The following is a 14470-nucleotide window of genomic DNA, read 5'->3' on the forward strand; positions in this document are numbered from 1 at the left end:
AGAGGATGTGATACCCTCTTCTGGCCCCCAGTGACACTAGGCATGCATGTTTTGTGCAGACATACATATAGACAAAACACACATACACAAATTCTTTTAAAAATCTGTCTTTGGGGATATTGCAATCACTTTCTTAGACCAGGCAATAGAGGACCAAGAAGACTGAGGGCAAGGAAGTGGGAGATGCATGCAGGGGCAATGCCTGCTCTTCCAGTTTATAGGGTGGTGTGTGTGTGTGTGTGTGTGTGTGTGCGCGCGCGCGCGTGTGCACATGTGCATCACTATCACCGGCAGTGGGCAGAGTTTGTAAGGCAGAAGGAAAATATTTGAATCTTGCCCATCTGTCCCAGACACAGGCAAACAGCAGAAGGCCACATAGCAGAGAAACCAAAAGCACAATTTGCTTGTTCACTTTCTATACCTTCCCACCAAACAGAAAGTGCCCTTCTCAAAACTGGGAGGGAAATTGGGAGCTTCACAATCTGGGATGTTCCAGATAGGAAGGCAGCCAGTACCTTGGGGAAGCCTCAACAAGGGAAGGAAAGAAAGAGGAAGGGTGAGGACCCTCCCCTGCCCTCAGCTCCTGGGACAAAGTCGAGCAAGCACACACAACATCTTGTTTCAGTTATAAATAATCCAGGAACATTGTGTTTTCACTTTTCTGGGGCTGGGTTTTCTCAGTACACAGGGCTCTTGGGAGACATGGAAACCATGGCCGGTCAGTGTGAGTGTTGCTGGAGACAACACCGCCAACTTATTCAGATGTCTAAACAACCACTTCATTTAGAATCCCCAGCCTCCGGCTCTTCTCTGGACCAGCCCTGAAATTACATCTCCGGGGTGGACCCCTTGTCTAGGCTGTGTAGGAGTCAAAATCATTGAGCTTTTAAGGCTCTCTGAGAGAGTCTGGACTGGGCTTGCCTGAGGCTCCTGGTCACCAGCTGACACACAGCCATGGTGACAGCCTTGCCCATCTGTGCCCAAGAGCTTCTTTGCTTTACAGTGATGGCTGAAAAGAATGCTCACGAAATGAGGGTTGGCAACGGCTCAGTGGGAAAAACCACTTGTCAAGGAACGTGATGAGTTCGGTTCCCAGGCTCCACATGGCGGAGAGCGAGAACTTCTGAAAATTGTCTTCTGACTTGTTCAGGGTACACTCACAACCCCCACCCCCACCCCCCAAAGAGAAACTCCAGAAACTTCCAAAGCTGGAAGTCAGGGCCCTGTGCCTGCAGCAGGTTGGGATTTGTTCCTCTGGCAATGATCTCGGACGACCAAACCTCCCCACCTTGCCTTCTCTGGATCCCACCTGACCCATCCCCAGTACACATTTCTTTCTCTTCCTCCCGTCCTGATTTCTTCCCTGTCCAGCCCTCAGGCTTCCAAATCTCTCAAAGCTATAACGGACTCAAGGCTTTCAAGTTCCCAGGACTTTTGCTTGTTGGAGTGGTGCTGGAGTTGGGCCCCATGGACTTGTGCACGCTAGCAAAGCTCTACCATTAAGACTAATCCTATCAATAATATTTTGTCTTTTTTTTTTTTTGAAGACAGAGTCTGTTGCCCAGGCTGGCCTCATATTGTTGGGTTCAAGTAATCCTCCAAACCTCAGCTTTTCAAATAGCTGAGACCACGGGTGTGTGTCAACTCTCCAGGTTTATTTTAGACTTCTCCAACAGCACTCAGCTCCTCCTTAGGTGATCTGATATTGGTTACCTAACAATCACAACCCCCAAATCTCTGATGTCACCCACTGGAAAAGTGTCACCAGCAGAGACAGCTAGGGGAGCTAGGTGTGGCCAGGGATGATGGCGGGGGGTATGAGCCCCGTGGAACAGCCACCAACTGGTGAGCAGGCTGGGACACAGAGCAAAACAAAAGATGGTACTGGTGGTGTCCCTGACAGGAAAGCGGAAGTTCTTGGGCTTTTGATTTCCCCTAAGTTCCCACCACATCTCATTGTTGCCCAACATTTCCCCTCTTCCTCACAAGGGGAATTTCCGATTTCACTTCCTCAAAACTCAAGTAACCAGAAAGCCTCAACTTCTTTAGCCCAAATACAGGGACAAAACTCTTCGGTGAGACCTTGACCTTTCCCCTCCAGCTCACGTCACGTGTGTCCATTGCTGTGTCCGTGTCCCTCTCTCGTCTGCCTGGAGTCCCGCCGCACTCCTCCTTCCTTGCCGATTTTTCTCTTCCCGTTGTCCTCTACTCTCAGCTTTTCCTATTTTCGCTATCCTGTCCCCAGAGCCACTAAAAGACTAAAGGGTGAGGCGTAGGGAAGCGGGAAAAGAGACAGCGCCCGGGCTCCCGGTGCTTTTGGGGTTCCGAGCCGGTGGAAACACTGTGGTTGGGGAGCACAGTCCACCGGCGCTGGAGGATGCTCAGGCTAACTACATCTTGGCACCAGACTCTGGCACGGCCAACTGCAGCACTTCCGAGAGCCGCCCCTCGAGGGGCGGAGCAAAACAGGTGCGGTTGCCAGGGCACCGCAGCCACGGGCTCGCGAGATTTGAAATCAGCCAATGGGAAGCAGGGGAAGACGTGGCACGCGAGTGGGGCAGGGCCTGAAGGCCTCTTGCCCCGCCCCGCCCCGCCCCGCTCCGGCCGTCCCCGAGGCGGCGGCCCCGCTGCGCCGGGCTCCCGCCTATAAAGGGGCAGCTCGGCGAGGCTCGCGCGGCTGTCTGCAGAGGGCGCTCTCGTGATCGGCGTCCGCCGACCTGCGCCTGCGCACTGTGGGCCGCGCCCCGCCCCCTGCCCTGCTGCCCTCCGCCGGCCGGCCGGCCCCTCCTCGGCCGCGAGCCCTCGTCCCGCTCAGCCGCCGCTCCGTCCCGCAGCAGCCTGCTCAGTGTCCGGCAGCATGTTCAGCTGGGTGAGCAAGGATGCCCGCCGCAAGAAGGAGCCGGAGCTCTTCCAGACGGTGGCCGAGGGGTTGCGGCTGCTGTACGCGCAGAAGCTGCTGCCGCTGGAGGAGCACTATCGCTTCCACGAGTTCCACTCGCCCGCGCTGGAGGACGCTGACTTCGACAACAAACCCATGGTGCTCCTGGTCGGCCAGTACAGCACCGGCAAGACCACCTTCATCCGCCACTTGATCGAGCAGGACTTCCCGGGGATGCGCATCGGGCCGGAGCCCACCACCGACTCCTTCATCGCGGTCATGCACGGCCCCACCGAGGGCGTGGTGCCGGGCAACGCGCTCGTCGTCGACCCGCGGCGCCCCTTTCGCAAGCTCAACGCCTTCGGCAACGCCTTCCTCAACAGGTACCTACCCCTTCTCTACGGGCGCGAGGACCGCCATGGCCCCCCGCAGCCATTGCCCCGCCGGCCTTTGTCTCCAAGAGCCCCAGCCGGACCCGAGGCGACCACTCCCAAGGACATTGCCTACCCAGGAGTCGGGGAATAGGCATCGGCCACTCTTCTGGCTTCTGTCAACCCCAGAATCTTCTAGGTTATCAATTTAACTCTCAATAGGCATCAGCCACTCTTCTGGCTTGTCACCCCCAGAATCTTCCAAGTTACCAGTTTAACTCTCACTGCCCCCCATCCCACCCCCGCAGACCCCAGAGCCAGGGGCCACTGTAGGAAGATGAGCCTTTGCTGTCCTTCTTATTTCTCATTCTGGAGGCCTCCAGTTCATTCTCATTAATCTCCCTCCATCTCCACTTGAGTCTGTTTTGTAAGTGTTATGTGGAGCCCCAGGACTTAAATGTTCCCTTCGCTGCTGTGTCTGCTTCATATCCCCAGGGACCAGTGGTTCTGTGTAGGAGGGGCAGCCCCCATTGAAGGCAGGGGATAAGGAAGTCCCAATAGCCCTCCTAAAAGTAGCACTTAAGTAAATTTCTAGGCCAGCCAGGAGTCCCTGAGACTACCCTGTCTCAAAAACACTTAATGAGTCAGTGCTGTCTCAAGAGACTTCAGGGAGCAGTAACAGTGAGACCCATGAAATGACCAGATTCCTCCATTTCACTATAGAGTTGATAGGAGTTTCAGTGTCACCAGTTTAAGGGTGAGGCGAGATTCAGCTCCTCAAGGTGCTATGAATGAGTCACAGTGGCCTGCCTGTCTGAGGAGCATTAACACCCAGGGTCACTTCTGTACAGGCAACTGGGGATCCCGGCCTCCGCCCGTGAAAGGCACGACAGGACTCAGAGACCCTCCCCTCTGTGCTCCCTGTTTCAAGGAGTAACTCTACGTGCCTTTCGAAGTCTGCATTCAGCCTGGGGGAACAGCCTAGGAAAGAATCTGAGCGTGCTTTCCAGGTCTCCGCCCTGTATGAACACATTCCTCTACAGACACTGTCCAGCCGTCCAGGGCGGGCCAGCTTGTTCTAGAGCGAGCTCACCGCCAGGCCTGCCTCCTGCAGGGACCTGACCTTTAATGTTGTCATGTATCCCTTCTAGGCAATTTCAGCCTGTCTTGTTTTCTGGTGATGGTGTTTGTTTGTCAGGCCTGGATGAATACAGTGCTGTGGTCATCATAGCCTGGAGTATTTCCCTACGGTTTTCTGAACTTTGCTGCACCTGTAGGTAGGCCATTGGCTCAGACTCTGTTGAGAAGTTTGGCTGTTGGGCGAGGAGTTCATTTACGCCTTAGGTCTCCTCTTCAGGAGTGCAAGAGAGAAGCCTTCACTCCTATTTCAGCCGCTGCGCCCTGTCTTCCCCTCATTTTGAGGGCAGACCTTTTGAAACAAGGAACTTGGCACCTTGGAAATGCATGGCTGAAGAGCTGGTAGGATCTCATACACCATCCACTCCCAGTTCATTAACTCAGGAAGCCCAGGCCCCAATGGATTGTCAAAGTTAAGGCCATGCTGATGGCTTGTTCTTTGTGCTTAATGCGCTCACTACTACTGTCTCCAAAAAAGGAACAACTGAGGAACCCTTGGCAAAGGACGGGCGCTTTGATAGCATGGGGTCCAGGGGATCCAAGAGCTATACTTACAATTCCTTCTTGACATCACCCCAATTCCAGAGGGTCTCTAAGATGCTGGTGTAGTCCAAGACTGGAGGAGCTGTGTCAGGATGTTCAGACCACGGTGCCTCTGGCCAGGGAGGGTACAACAAAGGGGGCTTTTCTCTGGCTGATACAGCTTTTCCTGGTACTCTCAAAGGGACCCATTGAGCCATGAACTTGACTTGCTAGCCTCTTTCTCTTGAGTGCTCCGCAGAGATAGAAGAGCAGATGGAGGCAGACGTGAAGGAAACCCGAGAGTGGTTTGTCATGACTCCTCCTTGCATAACTGGGCCCGCCCACTTGTCCTACGAACTGGAGTCTCCATCCTTGTTGCCAAGAGAAGCATTTTTACTGCCCCTGCCTTTCTTGCCATACACTTATCAGGCCTTGCAGAGTAGCGGGTTCTCCTGGACCTGCAGAGGCTCCTTTTAGGGCCTTTTGTGTGTGCTACTTCTCAGAGCCAGCTCCACTTCTACTCTTTTTTTCTCCATCACTCTCTCCATTGAGTCTAGGAGTTTCTTCCCAAGCAAGAAGAAACTCAGGTCTGGCCTGCAGTGGCTTACAGCAGTAGAGTCTCTGCACTTGGAGACTGTACCTTTCACTTTGTCCCTCCAGCCTGTGGGGACACTGATCATCATTGGGGTGGGGTCACAGGAGACACTTGATCTGCCTGAGTGCTCCCCACTGTTGGAGGAGCAGCTTGGAGTCTGTGTCTGGCAGACAATGAATGGGTCTAATGGATCTGTATTTTCTTTGCTGACAATAGGTTTTTAAAGGAGGCTTTTCTCTGTCCACTAAAGAACCCAGCCCTTAGAGACAGCTGATAGTGGCTCTGCTAAACTCTTAGTTCAGCATGGGTCGCAGGTCCATAGCTCAGCCCCCATCAAGGTTTTCCCTCTGTTGTGGCTTCCTCTCTCCTGAGGCTGGTTTTGACTTTGAGAGAATGGTGTATCTGTGCTCCTTCCACACCATTTGACTACTGGTGGCCTATCACAGTCCCTTCACAAGCAGCTGGCCCCAGCAGCAGTAGAAAATGACCATTCCAGGGACTGATGGGGATGGCTCGGCGAGCTCAGAGCTCCAGCACCCCTGTAAACATTGGGTGCAGGATCGTATTGCAGGCCTGCAATCCAACCCAGGTTGGGGCTGGGGAGCAGGTAGATACCAAGGTGGATTTTGGGGACCCCCTGTCCAGACAGCCTAGCTAAATCTGTGAGCTACAGGCTCAGTAACAGGTTCTGTCTCAGTAAAGCAGAAGGATGATAAAGGAAGACACTTGAGGTCAGCCTAGCCGTCGTGTGTGTTTGCACACACATGTACACACACACACAGAAAGAGACCATTCCTCTTTAGTGTTGGGGAATTCAGCTAAGCTGTTGGGGTTTTTGTTGTTGTTGTTATTATTTTTTATTTTATTTTATTTTTTGAGTCAGGGTTTCTCTGTGTAGCCCTGGCTGTCCTGAAACTCTCTTTTTAGACCAGGCTGGCCTTGAATTTACAGAGATTGCCTGCCTCTCCCTCCTGTATGCTCAGATTAATGGTGTGCGCCACCGTGCCCAGCTGTGTTATTTCTTTTTTTTGTTTTGTTTTGTTTTTTCTAGACAGGGTTTCTCTGTGGCTTTGGAGCCTGTCCTGGAACTAGATCTGTAGACCAGGCTGGTCTCGAACTCACAGAGATCCGCCTGCCTCTGCCTCCCGAGTGCTGGGATTAAAGGCGTGCGCCACCATCGCCCGGCTAGCTGTGTTATTTCTTTTCACTTATTTATTCTGTGTTAGCATTGTATGTCACAGCACTGTGAAGATCAGTGGGTAGTGCGGGTCAGCCTTCTTCTTCCACTGCATGGGTTTTGAGGACTAAACTAAGGTTGTCAGGCTTGGTGGCAAGTGTTCTACCCACTGAGCCTAGGTCTTCCTATGTAGACCATGCTGGCCTAGAATTTAATTAGCACCGATCCTCCTGCCTCTGTTCCCTAGGTGCTGGGATTGTAGGTGTATACCACCATACCTGGGTGAAAATTTTAGGATGGAATTGCAAAGTCTCAGTATCACGCTTCTGTTTCTCTTCAGAACTGAAGCATGGTCTGGGCTCATACAGCTTTGCTAACAAGTCAGAAACTGAGAAGCTGAACTCGTGAACCCTGGGGGGAAGAGATGACAAGGAGGGAAGCCCTGCTGTTCTCCAGTTAGACCCTTCTGCTAGCATTCTCAGTTAGTTTCTGCAGGGGGAGGGAGGCTGAAAAGCCTCCCATGACCTGGATCAGTCAGTGTCAGCTCCACTCTGACTCTCCCTGGCTTTACTGCCCTGCAGGTTCATGTGTGCACAGCTGCCCAACCCGGTCCTGGACAGCATCAGTATCATCGACACTCCCGGGATCCTGTCTGGCGAGAAGCAGCGCATCAGCCGAGGTAAACCAGCTCTGTGCTGGAGAGCCACGCCCCTGCTGCCTTCCAGGTTTCTTCCAGCCCCAGGCTCTAAAAAAATGTATTCAGGTGACAGGCTTCTTACCTCATACCTCACCTACACATTGGTGACCTGAGGGGCCACAGCTTCCTCCTGTGCTCAGGTGCCGAGAATGGCCCAGCTGAGATCACAGTCTAGTCCATCCTGGATGGCCAGGTGTTTTTGAACACGTTGAGGCTTGGGCCTTGGGCTGTGAAGCAAAGTGGCAGGAAATTGCCTTATACCTGTGTCCACGTGTCCAGCCAGCATTGGCTGACCCCTGGCCTCCTTGCCCCTTTTGCATAGGAACACTGTGCCTCTCGGTGTCATGTCAGTTCCTAGTTAGTTCAGCCAGCTCGGCAGAAGGAGAAACTGTGTGTGGCCTGCCTGAGTACTGGTGGAAATTTGCTTACATTTGCTTAGCCCTTGCTGGTCAGCGGCCTCCCAGGGCCAGGGCAGAGGTTTCCTGCTAGATCCTGGTGCCCTGGTCAGTCTAGTTGTGTCAGCTCTGGACAGCTTTTGCCATGCTTTTTAAAAATTTTTAGGCTTTTTTGTTTTATGAAATAAAACTTTATTTCCGGGGCTGGAGAGATGGCTCAGTGGTTAAGAGCACCGGCTGCTTTTCCAGAGGTCCTGAGTTCAATTCCCAGCAACCACATGGTGGCTCACAACCATCTGTAATGAGATCTGGTGCCCTCCTCTGGCGTGCAGGCATACATGGAGGCAGACTGTCGTGTACATAATAAATAAATCTTTAAAAAAAAGTAAAAAAAAAACTTTATTTCCATAATACATAAAGATAACAACCTTTTTCAGAGTGGTTTTGGGGGGCTGGGAGGCTGGGGGTGGGGTTCAGTTAGTAGAGTGCCTGCTTAGCATGCAGAAGCCCTGGGTTCAGTCCCCAGTACAGCACAGACAGAGCATGGTGGCACGTGTCTGACTCCCAGCACTTGGAGTGAAAGAGAGGCAAGAAGATCAGTAATTCATGAAGAAGGGTCCTTCTCGGCTACAGAGCAAGTCTGAGGCTGTCTCAAAAACAAAAACAGACCCGCATCTCAAAGAGGGGCTGGAGCATCGGAGACAACTGTCTCACAGGCTATATTCCAACACTGATCACAAGGCTAGGGGATCCTCTGATCTGTCTATCACAGTGCCTTGAGGTCCTGGTTCAGGACAAGCCTGACTTTGTTTTAACCCTGGCTCTTTAGCAGAGGGCTAGGCACCAGCCATTGGGTTGGAATACCTTCCAGGAGACCATTAAGGGCTGGCCAGAAGTAGAGTTAGCCGCTACAAAGGAGGAAATGCAATACCCTCCCAGGAGATGTAGTTCAGTGGGCAGCACTGGGCTAGAATGCACAGGGCCCTGAGTTCAATCCCCAGCACTGCAAAAAAAAAAAAGAAAAAAAAAGAAGTCAAGGTATGTGTCAAAGAGCAGTGCTGGAAAAAAAAGAAAGGGGGAAAAAAGAGGAAACAGTAAAATGGCCCAGTGTGTAAAGGCCACCATGCCTGGTGACCTGAGTTTGATCCCTGGAATCCATATCATGGAAAGCATGATACAGTTCCCACAAGTTATCCTCTGACCTGTCTATTCATGCCGTGGCACTCACACACACACACACACACACACACATACACCTCTGACCTGTTTATTCATGCCATTGCACTCACATACACAAACCACACACACACACACACAAATGTAATTGAAAAGTTTGAAAGAAAGAAAAGGAAGACATACAAGAGCCTGGGTAGCAGCTCTGATCCCAGCATTCGGGAGGCTAAGGCAGGAGGTCACTTCCATTCTCGGGCTCAAACAAGCACCTGTGGTTAAGTTTGTTTTCATTAACTTACTTGTCTGTCCTTTGGCCCTTGCCCTGAGGTAGGGCACGTGAGGTGAGGCACGTCGAAGCTAGCAGCCTGCACTGCAACCAAGCCTGTCTGTCCTTGCAGCTGTGGTGTTCCCTCCTCTTTTCTGTGGTTGTAGGGACCCCAGCCAGCCTGGTGGGAGCTGTGCACAGACCACAATGCAGTGAGCTGGCTGTCTCTGATCGGGTTAGAAGCAGCCAGTTGAGCTGAATTTCCTTTTCTTTCTTTCTTTCTTTCTTTCTTTCTTTCTTTCTTTCTTTCTTTCTTTCTTTCTTTCTTTTTTTGAGACAGACTGACCTTCAATTCTTTATCCCTCTGTCTTAGCATCCCAGATGCCAGGATTCCAAGTGGACCTCATACCTGACACTGGTTAAGTTTTCAGCCTTACCCATTCTTATGAGAGTGACTCTCTTGGAAGGTCAAGGGAACAGATTTTGTGTGTGTGTGTGTGTGTGTGTGTGTGTGTGTGTGTGTGTTTCGAGACAGGGTTTCTCTGTGGTTTTGGAGCCTGTCCTGGAACTAGCTCTTGTAGACCAGGCTGGTCTCGAACTCACAGATATCCGCCTGCCTCTGCCTCCCGAGTGCTGGGATTAAAGGCGTGCGCCACCACCGCCCGGCCCAGTTTTGGAGAATTCTTTTTTTTTTTTTTTTGGTTTTTCGAGACAGGGTTTCTCTGTGGTTTTGGAGCCTGTCCTGGAACTAGCTCTTGTAGACCAGGCTGGTCTCGAACTCACAGATATCCGCCTGCCTCTGCCTCCTGAGTGCTGGGATTAAAGGCATGTGCCACCACCACCCGGCAAGGGAACAGGTTTTTGAGACCCTTTGCAAAAAAGCAGGGGCCACATTTCTTCTTTCTTACCGCTATTACTAGTCAACTTGTTTTAGGAGAACACCTTCTGAACAAGTGATGCAAGCCTGTGACCCCAGCTCCTCAGGGATGGGACAAAACATACATGCGTCAGGCCTGCCTGGCAGAGTGAGCTCAGGGCAAGTAATTGAGATCTTGTTCCAAAATAAAGACGGGGGGTGGGGAGAAAGCTCAGTTGGGAAAGTGCCCGCCACACAGACTTGTGTCTGTGCAGCTGGTATGATTTAGACGCCTGTAATCCCAGTACTGGAGGACAGAGACCAGCTAGTAGTCTGTCTGAATTAGTGAAGTTTCAGGTTCAGTGAGAGACCCTGTCATTAAAAAAAAAAAAAAAAGGCTGAAAATGGACAAAGGAAGATGTCTGGCAGTGACCTCTGGCCCCCCCACATGAACACCCCTGAAAATATAGCTCAGTGGTTGAGCCTTTGCCTTGCATGCATGAGGCCCAGGTTCAGTTCTCATCGCCAAAGAGCAAAGAGATAAAGCTTGGTAAGCAATACTCTTTTCTTTCTTTTTTGGGTGGTAGGGATGTTGAGACAGGATCTCACAAGTAGCCCTGGCTGCCCTGTAGGTCAGGCTGACCTTGAACTCAGATGCACGTGTGTCTACTTCTGCAGTGCTGGAATTAAAGGTGTGTACCGCCATGTTTGGCATTGCCCACCATGTTTGGCATTGCGCTTTCCTTGCTGGAACACCATTGCTCATGGACCTTCAGGGTGAAGTGAAGGAGTTAGGAGTCGGGGAGAGGATTTGGGGTTCTTGTTGTCCTTGTAGGCTCATAAAGGGAACCCAGAAGTAACTCTTTCCCCAAAGCCAGAGTAAAGCTGGAAAATCCAAGTAAGCTTCTTTTAAACAAGAGAAAAACTCCAGTAGGAGCCTGGTCCAGCCGGCACTTCGGCTGAGGTATGTGGCCATTGTTTGAGGCCCACAGGCTTATCTTTCGGCTGAGCCAGACTCCAGCAGGCTACTGTGTGGTGAGAACACAGCCTCAGATATGGGAAAATAGCTCACCCTCAGAGGCTTATCTTGCCAGAATGCCACTGCTGGTTAGGCGGAGGTGAGGCCTTCAGGGCTGGAGGGAGGGACGGAATGGAAAGGGCCAGAGGTTCCTGTAGCTCCTCCGAAGGAGCTCAGAGGCAGCCAGCACTCAGCATAGTGTCCTCCTCGTGCTCTCCAGGCAGACCAGCTTGGACGTCATGCCCTGGGATCCCCAGCCTGCCACTGAGGGCACAGGGACACGACTTTTCCTGTTGCTTTCCTGCTAGGAGAGCAACATGGCTGGACCTGAACTGCCTGTGTCTGGGGAGAACCACCGGAGTGATGCTTTGAGATGTGGCTTTTCTCTGTGTCTGTGCTGCAGACTGAATCTAGAGTCTCCAGCGTGCTAGATCACTGCTCTTACCACTGAGCCACACTGCACCTCCAGCAGCGTTTTGGTTAGGGCTAAAGAGACTATTAGTGCACACAGACAGGACACTGTGTAGGTGACAAGGCACACTAGTTCTTTCTGTGCCCTTCAGGTGGCTAATGCGTCCCTGCAACCAGTTTCTTCTCTGTTTGCAGAAGGCTCCCATTGAAGGTGGGTTCTGCAGTGCAATACCAAGATGGAACCAATTTTTTTTAACCCTTTTCCCCCTCCATAATCCTAGCAGTCCCCATTTAAATGTTACCCACTTAATATTTGGAGGTGAACATTTCATGGTGATGATCAAGATGATCATGTGGCCCTTTTTAGAGGTGGTCAGTGTGGGCTCCAAGGTGGTCATAGCTTATGGATGAGGGAGGCCATATCTCAGAGACCCCACCCAGCAGTCCTCCTTGTACGCAGGGGAGATCAGAACCGGGGAGTGTGTTCCCGTGGAAAGCAGGTGTTTCTCCTCAGAGTTGTTCCTTGGGAAACACATCATCCCTGCCTGCTCCCTTTGGGTCCATTCCTACCCTGTCGGCTAGCCCCTCATACCTTTTTGCCTTTTCCCTCACGGTCCCTCATATGTGCAGGAAATTCAATCTATAATGATAAATATTGCTGGCATAGACCAAAGGGGGTCAAGGTGCCCTGGCTCTGCTAGGGACCCCTGATAATTGTGGTCCTTTGGGGTCCCAGGGTCAGCTTCCTGACATTGCCTATCTGCTGCAGCTTGAGAGATAACATTCTCTTGTGTCAGCAGGGTAAGGTGGCCTTTGGGAGCACCATTTATTCCTAAGTGCCACTCTTGTGACTGATAAAGGGATTCAAAGGGCATCCAGGGCTGAGTGGGGCTGATGCCCTTGGCTTCCAGGGTCATTACCACTACATAATCACTGTACCTAGGACTGTGATCTTTCCGTGTCAGTCCTTTGTGGGCAGTGGCAGGGAGCATGCCAGGGCCCTCCCTGCCATTGCCACTATATGACTGTGAGCTTTGCTGTAACTTTGGTACCTCGCTTGCCCCCAGGAAAATTCTATCAGCAGAGGGAGTGTGGCTTCAGCTAGGGTTATAGAAGTGGCATCCCATCTGGCCTGGCGCCTGCCTTCTTGCTATCTTGTCTTATCTATGTGCCCTCTGTGTTATCTCTGTAGCTGTGTAGAGGAGGAAGCCACTGTTTTTCTGATGAGGAACTCTGGGGAGCACTGAGAGATGAGCCTGAGGGGCACACAGCTGGCTAGTGTCTGCAGACTCAGACCTGGGAGGGGCTCTGTGCACCTGCAGAGTAGCCCAGAGAATCTGTCAGCAGGAGTACCTGTGTAGGGTCAGACCCTCTGAGGCTATTGCTGGGCTGGGCTTCCTGGAATCATAGGCCACCATGGCCAGACCTTAGTCCAGGAAACATGAGGACTTTGAATAGCTATACTGTCTTCTGTCTTCTCTCTGAGCCCTGCCTCCAGTCAGAAACCTCCTCATGCGGGGCTGGGGAGATGGCTCAGAGGTTAAGAACACAGGCGGCTCTTCCAGAGGTTCTGAGTTCAATTTCCAGCAACAACATGGTAGCTCACAACCATGATCTGGTATCCTTTTCTGGCATGCAGACAGAACACTGTATAAATCAATCAATCTTAAAACAAAAACCAAAAAGCACCCCATCTTCTCCTCGGAAGAGCTCAAGGCCAATCTGACTATTCTCTGTGTTTTCATTTGCCTTTCTACCACTGTCGTGGTGCCCAGGCTCAACCTAAGCTATTCTGTTCCTAGAGATTGGGTAGGACCTTTGGCCCAGACTCCCATCCATGTATCCTGGAGCCCAGTGACCCAGAAGTCACTACTATGCCATGGTAGTTCTGCCCTGTTGACCATCCCCTGAGATGCTTGCCATAGACACTCTCCAGCCCGGTCTCAGGGCTGTTTTTGTAGACTGTTTTCAGGGATTGCCCAGAAGCCTGGTGCCAGGCTCAGTGCTGAACCCCTCTTGGTTTCAGAGCCTACCGCACAGGACGACACAGATTTAGCTCCCAGGTTAGTACTGCAGGAACCCAAGTGTCTGTAACACGTGGACATTTAGGGTTGTTGGTAACCGTGATAGGGACTTCTGTATGCTGGGCTTTTACCTAATGCCTGACACAATTAAGTGTGCAAATGTCAGCCAGTTAATAATGAGACTGAAAAACCCCAGGGTTTCCCAGACTTTGCTGTTTTCTGAGTAATGTCTCAGAGAGGAAGCTTAGGCAATTCTGCTTCAGCTGGATTTCTCCTCAGAACTCTACAGCCCCCTGAGGACTGACTGGGCCCAAAGCCTTCAACCCCCATCCCTTCCTGTCTCCCCCTCTCTAGGCAAGCATGCTGCTTTGGCCTTGCCTTCTGGTGTGGGTGTGCCGGCTCTGCCTGTGGAGGCGTCGTACCAGGCTGTGCTGGCCTTGGCACCTGTTTCCCAGGCTGCCAGTCGGTGGCGGGCTAGGGAGCAGCTGGCCCAAGTGCCTGCAAATGTTGGGTTTATATTTGGGGTACACAGCATTCTTCATGCCTTAGAAGTTACCCTTGCCTACTCATCCATCAGACCTGCGTTTCTTGGGCCCAGTGCAAATGCCTGAAATAAATAGGAGCAAACATTTACAGAGCGCTGGTGTCTGCCAGGCATGCACGGCACCCAGCCTTACCAGTGGTCTCGGAGCTGGGAACTTACTGTTATGTTACAGAGAAGGGGCTGGGGGTTCAGAGAGGGCAAGTGGCCCGCTCCAGTGGCCCAACAACTGCCTCCTGAGTCTAAGAGGTTCAGGGTTGAAATGTGGATTCAACAGAGTCTGTCTGCCCTTCCTCCATCGCTGTGCTGTCATTATTTTCACTTAAGATGCATTTAGAGCCGGGCGGTGGTGGCGCACGCCTTTAATCCCAGCACTCGGGAGGCAGAGGCAGGCGGATCTCTGTGAGTTC

The 14470-nt window shown here is 51.9% G+C and overlaps 1 protein-coding gene across 1 annotated transcript in view; it reads left to right on the top strand.

The window, feature by feature from the left end:
- Positions 1-2705: 2705 nt before the first annotated feature.
- Positions 2706-14470, top strand: part of Ehd1 (EH domain containing 1) — a 24018-nt gene continuing 12253 nt past the window's right edge. Inside the window, exons 1-2 of the mRNA XM_005351796.3 lie at positions 2706-3261; positions 7262-7359. Of these exons, the coding sequence (XP_005351853.1) occupies positions 2858-3261; positions 7262-7359 (502 nt within the window). The 5' untranslated portion in view covers positions 2706-2857. The remainder of the gene's footprint in view (positions 3262-7261; positions 7360-14470) is intronic.

Source organism: Microtus ochrogaster, chromosome 8 (genome assembly GCF_000317375.1).
Source record: "Microtus ochrogaster isolate Prairie Vole_2 chromosome 8, MicOch1.0, whole genome shotgun sequence".
NCBI classification, from domain to species: Eukaryota; Metazoa; Chordata; class Mammalia; order Rodentia; family Cricetidae; genus Microtus; species Microtus ochrogaster.